Here is a 21,556-nt window from a genome sequence, read left to right as displayed (position 1 = left end):
ATAATTTGATATTCATCCTTATGAAAATAAATATAATAGTCACTTTTAGCATTTCATCTAGATGGAAATTATAGTTTACTGTATAACATTCTAATAAATAATTAAGATGTGACTGATTCCAAATGACCTAGCCTTCGGGCGGCATAATATGAGTATGACCGACGCGAACGGGCGGATGACTTTGATGATTTTGTAAATTTTTATAGATTTTCGAATTACTATTATTTTTTATGTAATTATTTGCTGCTTATAATTAATTTATCTCAGTTTGGTTATCTATACCGATGTTATACACTTAAAATATCGTAATTTTAATCATTTGAGATTTTATTTAATATTGTTCGCAAAAATTAATAATTATTTAATATAGAAAAATGTTTAGTACGCGCGCACAGCAAACTTTAGGTTTTTTTTTCTAATATTAAGAATTTCCTTTAGTTACTTTTACTTCTTTGGTTTGTTCATTTCGGTTACTCAGATATTTTTTCTAATAATAAATCTCCACTTATTATTATTTTTTAATTTATTTTAATGATTTAGGCTTATATTTTCGCGGGCGTAGCCGCGTCCGGGCCCACTAGTTATTATATAAAAACATCGTATTAGTTTGTGTTGCAATGACAATCACCTATCTTCTTATATTGAAACTAATTATAGATTAGGTAGAACATTTGTATTCCATGGACTCACCGCGCGTTCATCGCGTTGAAGGCACCTCAGAGCAGCGCCTGGGGCTGTGTAAGTTTAAGGGGTCCCTTTTAAACGCTCATTACCGCTTACTTCCAGTGTCCGAGCTCCTCTCGTCACCTAAGCCAAACCATATATTTTTGTTAATATTATGTACTAAATATTTTATGTCTATTATCGATTGTCTATTTTATGTTTATATTATATACATATTCTAAGTGCTCGAGGTTACTCAGTCCGCAGGTACTGTGTTTACAATGAAACGATGAATGTGATGTAATAAATACTACCCGAAACAAAAATATTTTCTCTATTTGAACCAGCAGTTCATGAGATTAGGACGTTAAGTCAAACACACTCTTCAGCTTTATAAAGTCTCTTTTCTTGTTCCTGAGATTAGAGCGTCCAACAAAACAATACATAGCCTCTCCATACCAACTTGACTTATGCAGATGCATTCCTTTATTATGCAGTACACGATGCAATACATTCACCTCTTTATCATTTATCTTACTTTTGTTCTGCACAGGTACCTCCGAGTTTATATTTATTTCTTGGTATTTTTGATATACGATCCTTTGTGCGGTCAACGGGAATTGATTATTTATACAGCATTTTTGCATTTCGTTTGTATTTATTATTACTTTTTTTATTTCGATGTATTTTTTTATTAAAGACACTCATATGCTATTCTAGTTCTGTCCAGTTTTCGATAGGAGAAAGTATTTAACATTCTATAGATTTTTATGTTGCAAGGTGGAGTTAGAGCAGTGTCTGGGACTTGCGACACAAGTGTAGGTGTCTTTGAAATACGCATTATTGTCTGAACTGCTTGCTCTCTCTAACTGAATTCTAAATGATGTAATGCTTGAAGTACTTTGCCTTTGAAGTACTTTGAAGTAGCTAACAGATAATACAGCACAGACTTAGGAAGTTGAAACTTAGCATATAGGTAGATTAGGGGATGTAAGGGAGCACTGAGAAAGGATTCTAAATTATGAAATTCTTAAAAAAGCGAGAAAAAACGGGTCCAATACCCCTTTTTTACCTATTATTATTAATGAACATGAAAATGTAAGCTACAGTTCATGTATATATTATAGCAAGCTATACTCCTTGTAAAGCAGTCGACAATGACCTTCACCCTCTCTCAGTACACCTATATCTCCGGTTCAAATTAACCGGTTTGTATATTAGAATTGAATATTGGAATTAAAATATTTACAATATACATCTATTATTAAAAAAAAATAATGCAGATAAAACAAGTTAAAAATATTAATTTAGAACAATAAAAACATACACAGTTAGGACACGTCATGTTAGGTCTAATAGATACTGAATATAATACACAATGCGGAGTTTAGTTCTGCCAATTAATACGCACTACCGCAAATTCAAGTGGGAAACACCTGATTAAATTTTATATGGTATATCCTAAGCTAATTGAGAGCGAACTGTTTTAAAACATAATCAAAATATCCTTCATAAAAAATTATAAAGAAATATTTCTATTTATTTTTTGTTTGTTTGTGTGTCCGGTTTCTACTCAATTTAAATAATTTTCTACTTATAATACTAACCTATATATTTAACCTAGTGTCCTCTTATTCTAAACACGTCATACTAATTGAGGCCTCAAGCCTTATTTAGTTAACCAATAACCGACGAGCCTTACCTAGGTCATAATAAATACATTGTAGTTTCACGCGTTTTCCCAAATAAAAATAATTCAAATATAATAATTATTTTAAATACAACAATATTAAATATTCCATACCGTAGTGGCGCAGGGGCACGAGCTGCGACAGAAAACGTGACGGTTGTGGATTGCCACTCGAGAACATGAAATATGGAAAATTTTTAGTTCCTCGCTCTAGAAACGTGGTAAAGTGCTTCCTTGGAGTCCCACTCATCGCACAATACTTCGAGAAAATGAGGAAAGGAAGTGTTTTAATGGGAACAAAGTGTCTTTGATCTCCGTTGACTGCTTAAGTGGAACCCAACGCCGCGATTTGAGTTATAGATCGGTAAACATTAAACGACATAAAAATATAGGTTTTTTTAATAAAATAAATAAATGTATTACATGATATATTTTAATATGATATACAAACAGTTATTGGAGTTAATGTATGAATAAAACATTTATTTTTAACCGAAACTCGAAACGGTGTCGATATGAATAATAATATGAATACAGTCGTTGCATTGTGGGACACCGTCGGGCTGTATACGCAATCAGTATGGATTCGAACCCCCTTCCGCGGTAACAATACACCTTTTTAGACAATCAAAGCGCTTTTTTCACGTTATTTTTGTAAATAATCACCGAGTGCAGCTCCAATCTATACCTATAATATATAAAACTCTTTCGTTACTGAGTGACTGACAAAAGAGTACTAGGAATAAAATTTTAAGGAAGTACTGAAAGAGGATTTCTAGAAATTCTAACAGAAACGAGAAATAATCGGATTTTATAATAAGTACCTCTTTAAATTGTAGGCGATGACTAGCCAATATGTTTTTCCACAGACATAAAAACACAATATTGTCGTCATATCACCGAAACGGACGGCCGATACGCTATTGAAATATTAAAAAAGTCCATAGAAAACAAGTGGCTGTATCACGTAAGTGTACAGTTGCATAACTGTGAGGGCGAGACGTGACCGTCCTACATACTGTCTGTACTGCTGCTAAAGTGGAAGAGTTTGTTTGGTTGAACGCACCAATCTCAAGAACTATTGGTTAAAATTTAAAAAAAATGTACCACTGGAAAGTCCTTTGGCGAGTCCTGGGAGAGATTTTTTCATTGCGATTAAAAACAATATAATCCAAACTGGTAGAAAAAAAGCAAAACAGGACACTTTAATCTCCATTTATTCAAAGAAACATCAAATAATTTAAAGTAAGTAGTAACCGTCCATCCGTCAGCCGAGAACACGTCGTGACGCCGGGCCACGAGCGTGCGATTGTAAACGCGACGGTCGTGGGTGCGTTTCCCACTCAGGAGAATTAAATATTTTAATGTTATGCATTTGCTCGGTAACCACGCTACGCCTCAACATCTCCACAATTGGATGGTGCGTGAAGAAAGGAGTGTCTCAACACTAGGTTTCCTACTATTTGTGGGATACAACGTGACTATAAAAGAAAAGGAAAAAATAATGTTCTTTGTCTCTTATCAGTTTTAAGATCACCATGACGGCTCTAGAGACTATAACTATCAAAGTTCCATAAAATTAGTATCAATCTTGTTTTTTCTTGAGAACTAGACGTTTGACCTTTGCGTGTTATATTCAAATCGATACATTAACCTATATTCCTGTGTCTTTAATTTTGAAATATCATCATTTATATGTAAATTGATTGTTTTATTGATGACTGTTGATGTTGAGATCTAAATTGATATTGGGTAGCAGGTTCAATTCTTGTATTAGTTAAATCTTCTTTAGCCTTTTACCCTATAGCAGAGTAGGCATTCCGCCCTATTTTAGAGATATGAATGTAAAAGGCCTCAACTCTGCGCTATGGTAGACACCACTTTAGGGAAACACTTCCTTCTGTAAGTAATGCCCAAGAGGCGGAACTCAACGCCGCGAAATAAAAATTATGAAACCCCAAAATATATGCAAACTTTATATTTTAGTTTAGATCACGATCACCCAATTTTATAAATATTTTATTATAACATTTATATTCTCACAAAATTATAATTTTGATAGTAATTTGGCATTCAAGGACAGTGTTATGAAATAATATAATAATTAGACCGCGGAAATAAAAATATTTTACTATATCGTTCCAAGTAATGGACATCGAAACCATTTCCTTATTTCATTTGAATATAATATTTACACATTTTCGGTAATAAAAAAACAGTGACCCAACACTTCTACACTTCTTAACCTTCCAAACACTTCTTCAACATTAATATTAAATAGGAAAAAAATGTAGGTAAATATAATCATAGCGATATAAAAACAAGGATATGATTATAAGGAAGAGTTCTATTTCGTATATAGCAGAGCAGGCTGTGGGAACCAACTGTAAAGACATATACTGTATCGACATCTCTGTACCAGAACTACCAGAAAATTAAAATAATTCATTCCCCCGATAGCGAATCGAATCTGCAACCATCATATTTACAATATGACACCGTGCCAGGCACATTATTATAGTTGTGTATAAGACAAATAAATATAAATGATAATATATTAGCAAAATTAGAGTTATACCGGTTTCCCCTAGAACTAAACATATATACTTTCTACATACATATATATACATAATTTCTTTATTATACTATATCACATCTCCGACTACAGTCGATCTGTGCATTGCGATAGAGTGAAAGTGCTCGGCGGAGCGTTTTACTCTATATCCATTATACTTGTACGACTTGTTCAAAACACGTGTTTAGTTTTTTAGTGGGAAAACACTCCGACGCACCCCCTAATTTGATACATTTCGCCTTCAGTGGCAAGATTGAACGCTGCGGTTGGTCTTATAAAAGTATTATTATAAAGAAAGCAAGGAAATTTAAAAAAAAACATTTCTCGGAGTGGGAATAAATTGATTCCATTTATTGGCTCTTCTTTTTAAAGCTTCATAAAATTTTATATACTTTACTAAATAATGATAATACATTAAGTCAAAAAAATCATATTGACCAGTCTTTTATTGACGCAAATTGATTAAAATTGAATATATGTATATATTATATCCTTTATTCGCACGCATGTTTAGATTTCAGCGTCACGTCATTTCATTTCTTAATAAAAGTATAATGGAAACAAATTTATTCTAAGTGTTTGGTACGAACGACCTCGCCTTGTATAATGGTCTATTACAAAATTATTACATATATATTTGTTATGTAATTTATACGATTCTTAAACTTTTCAGAGGGATATAGAGACTTTAGTGATTTATCACTATCTATTCTCTTTTTCGCCATATTCAATTATATTTATTTAATTTATTTGCATGGACGTAATATAGAAAATCCCATTTTTCCCATTCCAACAGGGATTTTAAAATTTCTTTACTAGTGCTTACCTACATACTTACTCAATTTAAATTTTCTATGTCCAGTTGTTTCCACTGTATGTTGTCACTCTAACTTAACCTCCTTCCTAAAACTTAAATTTGGGCAAAAAGGGAAAGGAGAATTGTGAGTATTGATTCTCCATTATTAGACTATATTGGAGACTTCTTATGATAAATATTATAACACTCGCACACACTATCAAGAATATCAAAATATTTTTATATACGATTACATTGAATAAAAAATATCACTTCGACGTAGGATTTGAAGCAGCTTACACCGCCTACTATAAGAGATTAGCATTTTCATGTCACAACTTAAATGTCCAATACAATTGGTAAAAGTAAGGGCACGTCAAGGTGAACGACCCACGCTAGTGTTTTTTGTCAAATTATTGCTTACGAAGTTAAAGTTGAAATAATTGAAATTATATAAAAAAATGGATAACATTATCCATATTTCCAAAGAGTGGCGTTGAGATCCGTCAAATTACCAAAAAAATGTTTACAATGAAATCGGGTTTTTTTGACGAATTATTTCTGGAAAAGAAAAAAGAATTGGAAATATATTGAACTGAAAACTGAGAGCGGAGTTGATGGTGGGTTTAAAAGTCAAAATATATTTGTATTGAAATGTTTAACTATAAGAGGATGGCCTCAATATATTTTTAACTTCATGCTATATCCCACATTTAGTAGTGTAGGTAGAGAGAACCTAGTGTTAAGACACTCCGTTCTCCACACATCAGTATACCAGAGCAGGAAAAACGAAAGTCTTTTTTTAAAAATAACCATTTCCCCGAGCAGTAATCGAACCCACAAACATCACCTTTACAGTCGGATGTTGTGATGGTGGTACTAAGTAATTGTTAGTATAAGCGGAAATGGCATTGTTTCACTGAATACGTTTCTAACAATACGATTCCCTGAGCTCACGCTTACATTCAAACTATGTACACTTACGTACACACAGACTTTGTATTTTTTTTAGCTTCGTGCTGTATCCCGCACATAGCTGGATATGCAGAGGGAACCTGGGAACATAGTGTTAAGACACTTCCGTTCCCCACGTTACACCGTAATTTAGAGGTTTTGGGCCATGCAATTCAATTCTTTTATTTGAACTAGTCGTTCTAGAGATTAGCGCGTCCGACCAAACAAACTATTCTACTATATAACATCAATGGCACCCTCAATAATCGAAATCCCTTCTAAATAAAATACTTGCCATTTACTTTACTGAAGGTAACCTAAAAACATATCACGCTTCCTAACATCGGGATCTCTATTATTAAATCATCTTCATTTTATGACTATTATTGTTAAAGCCGCTATTATCGAGGCCGTGGTGGCACAGGGGCCTTCTCCCTACTCTGACATGAGCGGGATATGTGGCACCGCAAAGAAGAAGGAACCCAGTGTTCGGATACTCCGTGGCGAATGGCGGAACTCAAAGTTACGCTTTATTCTGTTACCAAATTTAGATAATAAGAATAATTTATTATTCTTAGTGGGAATCGAACCCACAATCGTCGCAGTTACCTTTTGATACTTAAAATAATGCTCTCGAGAATAAACCTTATTACCGAATATACTTCAATGTTACCTAACTATTATAAATATTATACGCTCCTTTATGGGTAAAAAAATCTATACAATAGACTATAAAAACTAATTAAGCGTGGAGGGTCGCTTGGTACTTATACTTATGTGACATATATTTCTAACTTCGCCTGCTTGAATTTAAAAAATAATAATATATGAAAGATAGATTAGATAAATTTTAACAATATTATGGTAATTGTACCATTTTATTTACTTTTGTTTCTCTTGTTCCAGGTGTAACACAATGAAACGATCTCGGCACAGATGGCTGGGCCTGAGTTTGTTTTGTAAGTATTTATTATAGTTTTTTATTTTAACACATTTTTAAGGTTAGGACAAAAAATCTAGTGATATATACATAGATATTATGTTATTATGTATTAATAATAAATATTAATAATTATTATATTATTTAATAATTATTATGTATTAATAATAAATAGTAATAAAAAAACATATATACACTACCTTATACACATATACACCTTATATACATATACACTACCTTTAAAATGCAGCTCTGCCTGCGACAAAGTTACTGTCCTCAGGTACAGTAGGCTATTGACATGTCTATCCTCGATAAACGGACTATAGTATTTCTGATATTAACGACTATATTTATTATTACGACCTAGTAAACTCTTCAGCTTTATAATATTTTAGAAATATTACAAAAAGACAATTAAAAAATGTTTTTTTAGAATGTCGGAACCACGCTTTCCTTGATTACTGGAGCGAGTAAACTAAAATATTAAATACTTCATTCCCCTTAGTGGGAGTGGAACCCACAATCGTCGCTGCGCCTCTGTATATTTTACCCAAGTTTCCTTAAAAAATAGTTAATTTTAAAACGGTTTTCTAAAAATGTCAAACGTCACATTAAAACCAAGGTCTACCTCTACAGCAGAGGCCGTCTGGGTAATAGAACACACTTGAATAAATATTACAAATAACTATTTCAAATATATGTGATTTTGTGATGTCATCGCACTTTGGGACTGTCGGACTGTACACAATGTGGTTGTGGTGGTTGTGGGTTCGATTTACGTTCTGGAAGCACAGTTGGCGTTGAGTTCCGCCATTTAAAATAGATTATCTCAAAAATGAATAAGAATAGGTACCGGGGGTTATGGGCCTTTAATTTCTATTCCATGGATTTTTTTCTCTTGTTCTGGCGACACGACTAAGTGTGGCTTTAACAATATTTAATTTCTCGAAAAATCGGCGGAAAATGGAGATTGGAGTGTCTCAATTCTAGGTTCAGACAGGGGGAACTCTGCTGTATACGGATTACAGCGAGAAAGATAAAAACTCATCGTCGTATACCTACGAGTTTAAATTTAATCAGATTAAATTACTTATAAATATTTAATTTCTATTTATATAGGAATAATACATACGATTGATTTAAATAACTATTACTATTTAAATTTAAATAACTGTATTAGATTTTTTATTCTTTGTCAATTTAAATCTAGATATATTTCTAGGTCTTAGCCATAATAAAAATCTACGACTAAATTACTTTTTACGACCAAGATGCATTTATTAGTACTGTAAATATCAAGGATTTAAGAGAGGTTTGACATTTTACTAACGTTATAAGTGTTTCTTATTCTACATAATTGTGAATTTAATTTAATGTTTTTTTAACTTCACACTGTATCACCTAGCAGGGTAAGCAGAGGGAACCTAGTTAGTTATTTACTCTGTGATAGGGATTTTAGTAGTATTTAATTTTGAGATAAATTAAACCACGTAGCACTTGTGTACACTCGTTACAAACGGAAGACGCTTTATTATAGACAACCGGAAACTTCACAGATTATGCGCATGGAGGATCGAAATGTACTAATGAATGAATGACTCGGCGTTTTGCGTGAACACTCTGTACACCACTTTCGGCTCAATTTTTCATATATTGATTGTTGAGTGGCGAAACTCAACGCCGCACTTTGTCTTGTTTCTCGAGCAGGGATATGAAAAAAAAATGTCTTCGGTAGAAATGAAACCCACATCTTTAGCGTTTACAGTCAGATGCTGTGTCATTATTATAGTTTTTCACATAAGTGTTGTAATATTTGTGTATATTATATGTCTATGTATCTTCTTCAAACGTCACTCCATTCTTTTAATAGTATTATGTGGCGGATGGCGAAACTCAACGCCGAATAGTATCCTACCAGCCTGAGGAGAGCTAAATAATAAATAAAATAAAAATAAAAAGCCTTTTATTCCTCGCATCTTTAGTTAGTAATTACATTTCATAAAATAAAAATACAAGTTTAAAGTTTAGTGTTAGTATTGTAGTTAGTAAATATATTGTTAGTTTTTATCATTTTCTTTTTTTTATGCATTTATTATACATAACCGTTTGTTTATTTATCTATTTATTACTATTTTTCCATCATCGTTGTTAGTATTATTTACTTAACTTTATTAATTTACTTATTGATTTCTTGTTTATTTATGTGTATATTTTATTTTTGTATGGATATATGATTTGATTTGATGTAAATGTATGTAATATGCAAGAACCCCTGTGCAGGTGAAGGCCTCCTCCAAAGATGTCCAGTTTTCCGTTCCGCTTTTTGTGTCCAGTTCGTTTTTATTTATACTTATTACTGGGATTTACTTTGTTAGGTTTTATTTTTTAATTACTTTGGAGGGTTTTGGTCTTGATCTTCCACGGTGACCGGCCGGATTGGAAGAATTAATTTGTTAATTGTAATTTTTTGTGCTTTTTTTTTCTCTGTTTTTTCTATGTGGGAGGGGGGTGTTAATGCCTACAAGACGTTGTTTGTATTTTCAGGATTTTTTGAGGAGTAGTTTGTGTTTTTTCCACTAAGGAAGTTTAATAGACCCTGTTTTACTGGCCCCTCAGCAAGGCTGGACGATCTGTTTATGTTACTTCTAGTCTTGTTCTTTTTATTTAACTGTGTTTTTGGTTCATTGTTGTGGCCACTTTCTGGTGAACTGGAAAGCATTCTTTTGGTTTTGGTTTGGGAATTCGGATTTTTGTTAAGAAACTTTAATTTATCGTAGACAATGATCACTGAGTTTCCTTTTGCTTTTTCAATCTTCACTTGCTCTTGTAATTCTTTCCGTTTCTTTAAGATATTCTCTGGGTAATCTTCTTTTATATAGTATGTAGTATTTTTAAGTTCTTTTTTCTGTTTTACTATATTTATTTTAATCCCCAGTGTTAACAGTGTTATTTTTATTGGTCTAGGTCTATCTCCTTTTTTGCCTATCCTTCTAGCTTCCTGTATGTCCCTCTGATCAACTTTTACGTTTAAGTACTTGTTAATAAAACTAGTTAAGGTGTTTTCCAAGTTTGAGTATGATGATTCAGTTTCTTCCAGACCGAATAAAATTATATTTCTTTGTCTAGATTGTTTTTCCAAGAAATATAACCTCTTTTCTTGACTATCCAGCTTAACTTTGAGGTTCTCGTACTTTTCTTCCCAGCATTTAAATTTCTCGTCTAGTATACTATCAATATTTTGTGTAATTTGCTCTGTTACTTTTTCTCCGTTTTTTAAAATCATTGTTTTCTGTTCGTCTAGTTCATTCTGAATTTTCCGTAAAGCACTTAAGACTTCTTCCATGTTTATTTTTTCTTAATTTGAGAATTGAGAGTAATAAAATATCATATAATGTATTAATGTGTTATGTCTTCTGTCTAGTGGCGACCTCTTGTGGCTAGATTTCAATCTGGTAATCCAAAAACAAACTTTGTCATTGAGCCGTAAACTTGTTTCTTGTTACTTCCAAGAGATGGCGTTAGTTACGTAGATGAGTTGCTTATTTTGCAAGTTTTTAACAAAGTTTCTTTATATATTTATGTTTTTCCTTTTTTCACCCACAAAATCTATAATTAGTTTGCACTGGTCACAGTTTCACGAGTTTGGTCACTTTAGATGTCGTATTTTTTGAAAATGCCATAAAAGAAATCACACTAACGGTCTGTTTTTTGTTTTCACTATAAAACGTCTTTCACTGATTATTTGTCCGTATCCACAACATATGTCGTGTATCTCGGTATCTTCCAACAGTTGTCTTCTTTTCACTGGCTATGAACTCTTATTTAATTTTTAAAACGTAAAATAATACAGAGAACGATGCTAACCGTGGCTCAGTGGCGCCCCTCCTCCAGGAGGAGGAGAGCTAAATATATTACTTATAAATATAAACACTTATCTAATTTGCACCACTATAGTCTTATAATTTCTATAAACATTAAAACGTGCTACTGTAAACAAGGGTTATGAGTTCGAATTTGAAAAAGGAAAGGTAATTTATTTCCACTATAGAAGCCGTCCTCACATGTTAAATAAATATCAACAAAATATATTTAAAATTGTTCATGTTCATGTACCAAACTTGAAAAGCAAAGTGCGGCGTTAAATTACGCCCCGTAATGTCTCGAATTAATAATATATAAATAGAGCTGCCTGACATGCGGGATAAGATGAGTTAAACTATATGTCATATTTTTAATGCAATACTGACCTCCGAATCATCTTGGAATTACAAGAAAGAAGTGTCAATGACACGAATAACAAATTTCGGATATTTTATTGGAAATAAAAATAAGGAAAATTACAACAGACGTTAGGTATATGGGTAATATTTAGTGCGGGTCGAGTTGTTACTAAATTACCTTTATAAGATCTTTGATTTTAAGGATTTTAGCAAATTTAAAATGAAACTTTTAAACCAAATTAATCGCGGCTATATAATATTAAAAGCTTTGAAAACCAAACATTTCCAACATTTTGCAGTAGTCTGTGGTCACACCTGGTAATACACATAAGTTTAGTTTCGTTTTTAAGTTATTTTTCACGCTGTATCCCGCACCTAATTGGGTAGACAGAGGGAACATGGGAGCCTTCTGTTAAGACACCCCGTTCCCATTAGGACACTTACTTTCCTCACTTTATTTTAAAAAAAAACTTTAAAATTAAGTTAGTAGGTAGTTTAATATAATAAAAAACTTTGATACTAAAAGTATTCCTCTTGATTTCAGGCGTAACACTGCTATGCCTATCGGCGGAACTACCAACAGCATCTGCTGTGAGAGCAACTTCACTCATCTTCGCCAAAACAACGAGTACCACTCCGGCACCGGAGGAAGAGCCGAGTGGTCCAGACGATGAAGTTCAAGAGGTAAGCTTTACTTTTCTCCTGCATCCAGGCAGGCAGCCGAAACCTAATAATTGAGACTCTCCGTCCGAACCGTCTCCAATTTTTGGAACATTGCGTTTAGAGTGGTGGAGCTCTGTACTGCGCCTTGTTTTGTCGCGAGGAAATAAAAAATAATTTACCCCCACAAGTGCACAATCAGAAGCTGTACCGGAGTACCAGACGGCCTTTCATATCAAGGAACTCAACGCTGTATTTCGTCTAGTTACCAGAACAAGGATACCCAATTGAGGATAGAATCCACAACCATCGCCTTTACATTCAGACGTCCTATTGCAATAAGACAAAGCTTCTCTTTCTTAAATATTTTTGAAAAATCACGTCAAATAACTCAATGTAAGTTTAATGCAAATATCTGTCCTCTTCCGCGATCTATCCCGTTGAAAACAAGCACCAAATAAATAAAGTAATAAATACTTTATATAGATTAAGTTTTATATATTTACATATTACATACATACAACATATTAATGTATTAATGTATGTATATATCAACATAACATTTGAAATAAATATCCTTCTACGGAAATCAAGTGGTGCTACTAAGCTTAGACTTAATAATCCAGTCTCAAGGCTGCGTCTGGACAGTTATTCACTTATTCGGAGATGCCAACTGACTTTTAATTGATATAACATTAGTATAGTGTAGTAGAGAGTCTATAAACGCGGGGTTATGGGTTCAACTCCCACTGGAACGATGAAATGAATTATTTTCATTTCCTCGCTCTGAAACAAGACAAAATGTGCTGCACATGCAGCGGAAGTCACCGCCACGGAACTCGCAATGTATTGAAAATTGGCGAAGAGTGGCGTAAGATTAGGTTCCTTCTTCTGAAAATCCTGCTGCCTGCTGTATGCGGGAAACAGCGTGAAGCTAAAAATATAAGCAAATCTAGTTAAAGTAGTCCTCAAGAATGAAGGCAAAAGAAAATAGCGGAAATGGTGCAACTTTTGTAATCATGTAGGAAATTATATACTCGTGCTGGATTCCTTTGACTGGTTATCAAGGTAGCGCGTTGTTTCCGTTTTTGGTATTGATTTATGAAGAACAAAGGTTTTTAGCTTTGGTTTATTATCGTCTAATTAAGTTAATTAAACAACCACTATATAGAGGCCGTCGTGACGTAAATACGGCGGTGACGGTGTGGGTTCGATTCCCAGGCGGACAAATGATTTATTTTCATTTTCTTATCCTATCCTATATCTTATAAAACAAAGTCGCTTTTCGTGTCTGTCTGAACTTTCTAACTCTTCTTCTTCTAAACCACCCAACGGATTTTTATGCGGTTTTCACCATTAGGTCGAGTATTTCTCAGGGAAGGTTTATATATAGTTTATTATTTGTACATTCTTATGTAAATTAACATAAATACGATAAATGTGTCTAAAGTCCTACCCGTTGAGACACTTTCGCGCATGCGCTGCTTTAATGGTAAGTACTACATGAAAATAATGTACTGGAGTATTGTTCCTCTTTATAAGATCTACAAAAAAGTCCGCGAGAGCATATTTTTATCTTTTAAGGATAACGTGTAGTGATCATATTTCTGTCTAAAAATAGTAATTTCAATATATTTTTTATTGTGAGGGATATTTTTCCATAATGGTATTAATCCTTATCCTTTAAAATACTTTATTAATTTTCTACGTTAAACGAAGATAAAATTTGCTTTTTACACTATTTCGAACTTGCGAAGAGTTTTAGAGAAAAACGCATTTAATTGTTGACACATCACGCCGTTGACTCATCAGCTGTGCCGACTTAAGTTTTACTTATCCCTTACTCTCAGCATATAAATAAGTATATTAGTTACGTTGGCCATTTAATGTAGATCAAAACTGTCTTTTACTGTTTTTTCATTTTAATAAGTACTTTAGAAATTGTTACAATATCAAAACATCCTTGCTGCGAAACGCGCCCCGCGACGTTTTGCTTATACAAGCGCGTCATGAGCAGTCATCGGTGGTTCAGTGGTAGAATGCTCGCCTGCCACGCGGGCGCCCCGGGTTCGATTCCCGGCCCATGCATTCTCTTTAATTTTCCTCACAGGCAGCCACGTAGTGCTTGCTTTTCATCAGGGACAGAATACCCTCTTCAGCATTAACCACAAGCTTGAAAAAAAAAACCCGCCCGCTATAGAGGCATAGCAACGAAGATTTAGATGCGTTTGCACGTATTGGATGATTGGAGTTGAATGTATTATTTCAGCGCGATATATTTGGTTTCATATTTTTTATAGTAGTTATTAGTATGAAGGCTTTTGTTTATAATTTCTTCCGTTTAAAAATAGTCATTTAAATATATTTTAATAAGTACTTGAAAAGATTAGTAGCACAGATTTAAAATTACGATACCTACTAAAAAATCCTTGCCGAGTAAAACAATTGGAAAATCCTTATTGGAACTACGAAAATGCGGGTTGCATTAGAGTTTAATTAATTTTCACATTATCTTAAGTGCTTTGCAAACATACATTATATGAATAATCCAGTAGTAAAAGCGGGCGAAGCCGCAAGGGGGTCGCTAGTTTTGGTAATAAAGACAAATTCATCACATCTGTACTCGAATTCACAACAATTATGTTAAGAGTCGCTGCAGTCTCATTATTTTCTATAATTATTTATATTAATAAAAATCTAATATTCCATGTTTCTTTTTTCAGGTGGAAGCGACAGCCGAAGGTGCTGAAAGTAACACAACAACAAAACTAACGGGTATCCCCCAAATAGACTACATATATGACCCCAACTTGCCACGGGAATTGAATGGGTATAATCTGTCCTCGTACCCATTCTACGAGACTGTTCCACCTCCAGAGACCATGGATTTTAAGTGTGATGGGTTACACGATGGATTCTATGCTTCAGTTCCTCATAAATGTCAGGTGAGAGATTTTAATGTGTGTTGGGACAATAAAAACATAACAAAAAAAAGTGCCAATTACACAATAAGGAAAAAAGATATTGCTAAACGTATATAAATTTTAATAATGTCTCTTGGGTAGCGCTTAAGCACTCATTCTTATCGACCAACGTCGTTGAAATATTATATGCCTTATAAAATATTTTTTATTGGCAGATTCAGGTTTTTTTCGGAACGAGAAGGGACGAGAGTCCTTTCTATATATAGTTTAGTGTTAAGGCACTCCGTTGCCCAAATACCGGCCTATTATTATTTAGTTTTTTATTGTATTGATTGGCAGAACTCAACGCCGCGCTTTGCCTCGCTTTGAAGCTATAACTAATAATAAGGTATCTTTTTTGTTATAAAAGTAATTTATAAAAGTAATTTATAACAAAAAAGAGTTTGAAAAGATTTTGAAAAGTTGAAAAGACATTGCTTGTATAGCAATGTCCCAGAATTCGTCGAAAGTAAAGTACGGAGTGTCTTAACACTAGGTTCCCTCTACCTATCCTGCCTTGGATACTGATAATAGTATCTTTAGAAACTTTTTTTTCTATGGTGCAAGAGAGGCGTGAGTATGTAATATTAATTTTATCTTGATACCTCCGTACGATCTCAACAAAACAGACTTGACAGACAGATTGACGGACAACCTAATCATTCTATAAAGGTCGGGTTTTTTTGTGAGGCACGGAACTCTAAAACTAAACTCTGAAATGAATATACTGTGTCTTTAATAATATGCGAGAGGTAAGGTTCACGACATTTTGATAAATTTTAAAACCTTTACATTTATTTATTTTGGTTTGGTCATAAATGCGATTCAATATTCTCAGAAATCAAGTTTTAAGATGACCAGAGTGATTCATTATTTTATTAAATTTATCTATATGCTATAACAAAAATTATATTTAATATCATACTCTTGAGATCACGGCGCTGTAGGACAGTAACTGACCGTAAACGCGACGGTTGTGGGTTCTCTGATAACGAGGCAAAGCGCGGCGTTCAGTTCTGCCACTGAATACGCAAAGTTTTAAGGAGATGCAAAAAAACTTTATGACAAACAACGCATAACCAAAACCACGTGGCGTAGAACACTGAAATTTGGTACATTTGATACTCAGGAAGAGTTGGGGAGCACCAGGTGTGGATTTCCCTTAATTTTGATAGGGACGGGAAAATGTGGGATTCCACGTTTTATAGTTCATAGTAGTTTGTTTAATATAGGATTTTAACGCAATTTCGGCAGCACTAGTCTAATATAATTTTCATCTTTAAATTTTCAGGTGTACCACCACTGCCTGTTCGGTACGAGATACGACTTCTTGTGCGCGAACTACACCGCGTTCGACCAAAAGACGTTCATCTGTCATTTTGTATCCGAAGTAGATTGTAAAAATTCACCTAATTATTTTAACAGGTAAGTTTCATCCCCTTTTTATGGCTTCACGCTGTACACGCTGTTTCAACTCGCAAATAGCAGGATAGGCTGGAGGAATCTAACATTAAGACATTCCGTTCCTCACACACCGCCTTATTTTCAGGACATTATGTATACATATATAGGTTTTCATGTTATACATTTGTTCATGTTTCTACAATATTTGTGTTAAATGAAATGAACTGCAAATTTTAAATATGAATATTTTAAACCAGCATTAATATCATTTTTTATTTAGTATAAGCGGGCGAAGCCACGAGTGGATCGCTAGTTACTTATAAAATTATATGACATTACAGAAATGAGGCCCTATACAAAGCCGCATCAACTTCGCCGCCACCTACCACTACCACTACAACCACAACAACCACTACAGTCCGACCACCAAGACCACCGCGACGACGACCACCGACCAGATATGATTATTATGATGATGATTATTATTATCCAGCTCGAGATGATTATGATTATGAAGATAGGTAATTATTAATTTTCTCCTAATTATCTGTAAAGAAATATATATATGATATTTTTTAAGTAAAATTTAAAAACAATAAATATATTGTTGGCAACACTCTAATTTTACTTCTTTGATCCATTTTAAATATTCTGGCGTGAAAATACAAATTTGATCATCCTTGCGGTAAAAATGACGTTGCCACTACCTTTACTAAAATAACGGAATATTACGAAATCAACCAACACAATTTAAATTTTGTGCAATTTTCCTCATATATTTTTGTTATCTGCAACAACAAAATTACATAAGATGTTGACAACAACATATAAAAACTTAAACCAATTAAAAATTTGCGAAAATAGTCTTTATAACAAGGGTTATGGGTACATGTTTTTTAAGAACCAGAAGCCGGAGTACCTCTTTTATGTGCATCGTAATTATGTTTTAATGCATACTTATTATTATCTTCCCCTTCTTTTTTCAGAGGAAGCCGAAGAAGTAGACCAAGGAGACCAGGAAAGCGCAGACCTCATGATGATTATGATGACAGGTGTGAATTGTTTTGAAATATTATTAAATACAATATATAAAGCCGTTTGATGATTGTGGGTTTGAGCTCCATTCCACTCTTGTAAACAAAGATTATCATTGACATTTATTAGCAGACGATTGAAGATTATTTTGATTAAAGTAGTTGCTTAATAACTTTCAGGTATGAAACTCGGACAAGATCTCGTGATGAACCAGAAGAAGATTATGAAGATAGACGACCATATGACAGACCAAGAACTAACAAAAGACCGTATCCTGATTATAGAAGACCATATGAAGATGAAGAAAGAAGGCCATTCAAAGGTAGTAGAAGACCAAATAGACCTCGAGATAATGATGAAGACAGATACAGGCCTGATACTGATGAAGATGATAGACCAAGGGGTGGTAAAAGAGGAGAATTGAGACCTAGAGATAAGCTGAGACCACGAGATGAAGATGAAAGGCCTAGAGAAGATATCAGACCAAGAGACGAAATCAAGCCTAGAGATGAAATCAGGCCTAGAGACGAAATTAGACCTAGAGATGAAGTCAGGCCTAGAGACGAAATCAGGCCCCGAGATGAAATCAGACCTAGGGATGAAATCAGACCTAGAGATGAAATCAGACCTAGAGATGAAATCAGACCTAGAGATGAAATCAGGCCTAGAGATGAAATCAGGCCAAGAGATGAAATCAGGCCACGAGATGAAATCAGGACTAGAACTGAAATTAGATCAAGGGACGAAATAAGGTCTAGAGATGAAGTGAAACCTAATAGAGACGATTCTCGCTTAAGAGAGGAAATAAGACCTAGAGATGATTTGAAATCTAGGGACGAAAGAAGGCCATCTGTAGATGAACCTATAGAATCTGAAGGTAAGCAAAGGGAAAGGCCAAGAGATGATAGATATCAACAAAATGAGGGAAGACGTCTTTATGATCGCCCATACAGAAATCGCGATGATAGACCTTATTTAAAACCTGAAAGAAACTATGAAGGTGAAGAAAGAGTGCAAGAAGAAAAAAGACAAATTCCAACAGCTCCTGAAAGTCAACCGCTGGTAAAACCAAATGGTCACGGTATATTCAGTCAGCCTCGAAAGCCACCAAAATTTAAGCGACCGGTCCCATTAAACGAGAAAGACAAATATGAATACGTACCAGTATCAACTACTAAAGCACCCCCAAAACACGATGATGAGTATTATGACGATTATGAAGAAGAAGATACTAGAAAACCATTGCCTTCTGCGAAAACAAGCACTGTGCAACAAAGACCAAGACCAGATACAATCGAAAAAGAAAAGTTCAAACCAACACGGCCTCATTATTCAGTTGATAAACCGAAAAAAGCAAAGAGACCGTTAGAATACGACGAAGAAGAATATTATGACGAGCCACCAGCGAGATCTCAAAAGTATTCTTCTCAGAGAAATAAAGACGAACGTCCATCAAAACTAAAAGATGACGATTATTACTACGACGACAAAAGTGATAAACAAAGACGAAAAAATGAAGAGGATATAACTGCAAAAGTGAAAGATATCAAACCAAACGTCAAAGTTTTAAGGAGGCCTTTTTTACCGTCTAGGGGTGGGAGTCCCTATCTTCCGAGAGGATTACAGCCTGTGGCTGGAAAAGATCTGAACTCACCACCCAATACCACCCCTAAGTCTACCACCACTTCTACGACTTCTACTACGACAACTACAACAACAACTACTACTACAACTACTACGCCAGAACCTCCAACAACTACACCATTATTTACAACAACAACAACAGAAAAGCCAACTACAACGTTAGCCACAGAAAAACCCACAACAACAACAGTGCCAGAGGAAGAATACGAATATTACGATGAAGAAGATATAGAATATGAATCCAAAGATAAAAAAGAACCGACTACTACCGTTGTAATTAAACCAGCTCAAATTAAAGAAGTACCTACTACTACAGTGTCATTCTCAGAAGAAGTAACTACAGAAGACAAAGCAAAAGAATTAGCAACAAAAGTTTTGAGAAATTTCAATGATAACTACGAAGCTATTAAAGAACAGCTCGCGTCTACGCTGACACCAGGAGATTACCTAAAACCATATTTGGGTCAAACAGTAAATAACAAGAAAGCCGAACCACAACCGGAAATATCAAAAGGCTACACAGCAACTGGGAAACCGTTACAAATACCTGATATAAAACAAAATTTGGCTGATTCTTTAGAAAACGACTACGATGTTAGACTAAATGAAGCTTTAAGCCCTAAAATAAGGATACCCAGTGGTTTTATAGTTCCTGACAGAGATTATACTTTTTCGAGATTTAGAAATAACGTGCATTCCGAACCGCAGTTTGCTGCTTCAGAAATTAGTCACTATCAAGTTAGGAAGCGACCCCAAATTTCTGGGGTTTCGATCAGAACCCCTTCATCATACTACATCCAACCCCAAAGAGTGGTCTACGAAGACCTAGTGAGACCAGCTCGACACTTAGTTTACAGGCAGTTTGGTGATATATTTTAATATAGATAAGGGGTAACCTTTGAGAGATTCAAAAAACTTTGAAAGTCACCTTGAGACTTTTGGAGTTTTTAAATATATGAGATATACATATGTATATATATTAGACTGACAAACAATATATGTATAGACATTTGAATGATATAGTATGTCTTATGTAATACATTCAAGTATTTAAATATAAATTAAAACGTCAAATTATGTCATTTAGTAGGGTAAAGTATCTTACGTATTCATTCAAGATACAAACCTTTGTGCCAAATTTCATTAAAATCTGTTCTGTAAATGTCAAAATATAAAAATTATACAAAATACAACAAATTTTGGACGGTTTCTTAACTATTCACTTTTGGTCATTTTTGCACTCAAGCTAAATAAAGTGCCAAAACCAATAAAAAACGATTGAAACAATTCACAAGTTATTTATTATAATAATTAAATTAAATTATTTAGTTTTATTTACATACACAATTAGAATCATAAAAAAAATCACAAAATAGATTATTATTTTATTTTACATCACTGCCAATATTTTACTTCTTTTATTAGCGTAAAGAATGAAAGAAACAAGGACAGAAGTAGAAGATCTTTTGTATTTCCTTGTGTTTATTCGTAAAATATATTTTCTTAATGTGTTGATAACATTTTTGTTTTTCTTTTATATTTTTATTAAAAATTATCTTCTACTACTACAATTTCTTCTTCTACGATCTGTTACTATTTTTTTGTTCTTGTCCTTGCTATATATGAATACCTTGAGTTACCCATTGTATTTAAGGTAAATTACAATTTTAGCGGTTGTCATAATATATTATGATTTATGTTTTGTATGGACAATCAATGCAATCAACTGGGAATCGAACTCACGGCCGGCAAACCATCGTGCCTCCAGATTAAAGGAATGACAGTATTTTTCAAAGGTTACCAAAGGGACCAATTAAAGTATAACTGTGCTTTCTTTGTTTCCTACAATGTTTCACTGTATTGGTATGAAAAAAATTGTAATTATTCATGTTATGTTATAAGAATTTTGTATAAATTTTTAAATAAAAACAATACGTACGATATATTTTCCTTTTTTTCACAAATATTTTAATTTTTATTACTATTATTATATTACTAACAAGAGTCACCGT

At 33.7% G+C, this 21,556-nt stretch overlaps 1 protein-coding gene across 2 annotated transcripts in view; it reads left to right on the top strand.

Annotated features, from left to right (window-relative positions):
- LOC146537123 (uncharacterized) overlaps nucleotides 1–21,487 on the top strand; it is a 30,449-nt gene extending 8,962 nt beyond the window's left edge. For both annotated transcript variants that reach the window (XM_085187602.1, XM_085187603.1), the window contains 7 exons: nucleotides 7,585–7,637; nucleotides 12,383–12,522; nucleotides 15,222–15,443; nucleotides 16,753–16,886; nucleotides 17,207–17,386; nucleotides 17,852–17,917; nucleotides 18,080–21,487. In XM_085187602.1, coding sequence (XP_085043728.1) covers nucleotides 7,595–7,637; nucleotides 12,383–12,522; nucleotides 15,222–15,443; nucleotides 16,753–16,886; nucleotides 17,207–17,386; nucleotides 17,852–17,917; nucleotides 18,080–20,423 — 3,129 coding nt within the window. In that variant the 5' untranslated portion in view covers nucleotides 7,585–7,594 and the 3' untranslated portion in view covers nucleotides 20,424–21,487. The remainder of the gene's footprint in view (nucleotides 1–7,584; nucleotides 7,638–12,382; nucleotides 12,523–15,221; nucleotides 15,444–16,752; nucleotides 16,887–17,206; nucleotides 17,387–17,851; nucleotides 17,918–18,079) is intronic.
- Nucleotides 21,488–21,556: the final 69 nt, after the last annotated feature.

Source organism: Heliconius melpomene, chromosome 7, assembly GCF_056956725.1.
Source record: "Heliconius melpomene rosina isolate 202511_hmr_F chromosome 7, ASM5695672v1, whole genome shotgun sequence".
Classification (NCBI taxonomy): Eukaryota; Metazoa; Arthropoda; class Insecta; order Lepidoptera; family Nymphalidae; genus Heliconius; species Heliconius melpomene.
The sequence above is the reverse complement of the archived record's forward strand: the minus strand, read 5'-3'. Positions and strand labels throughout refer to the sequence as shown.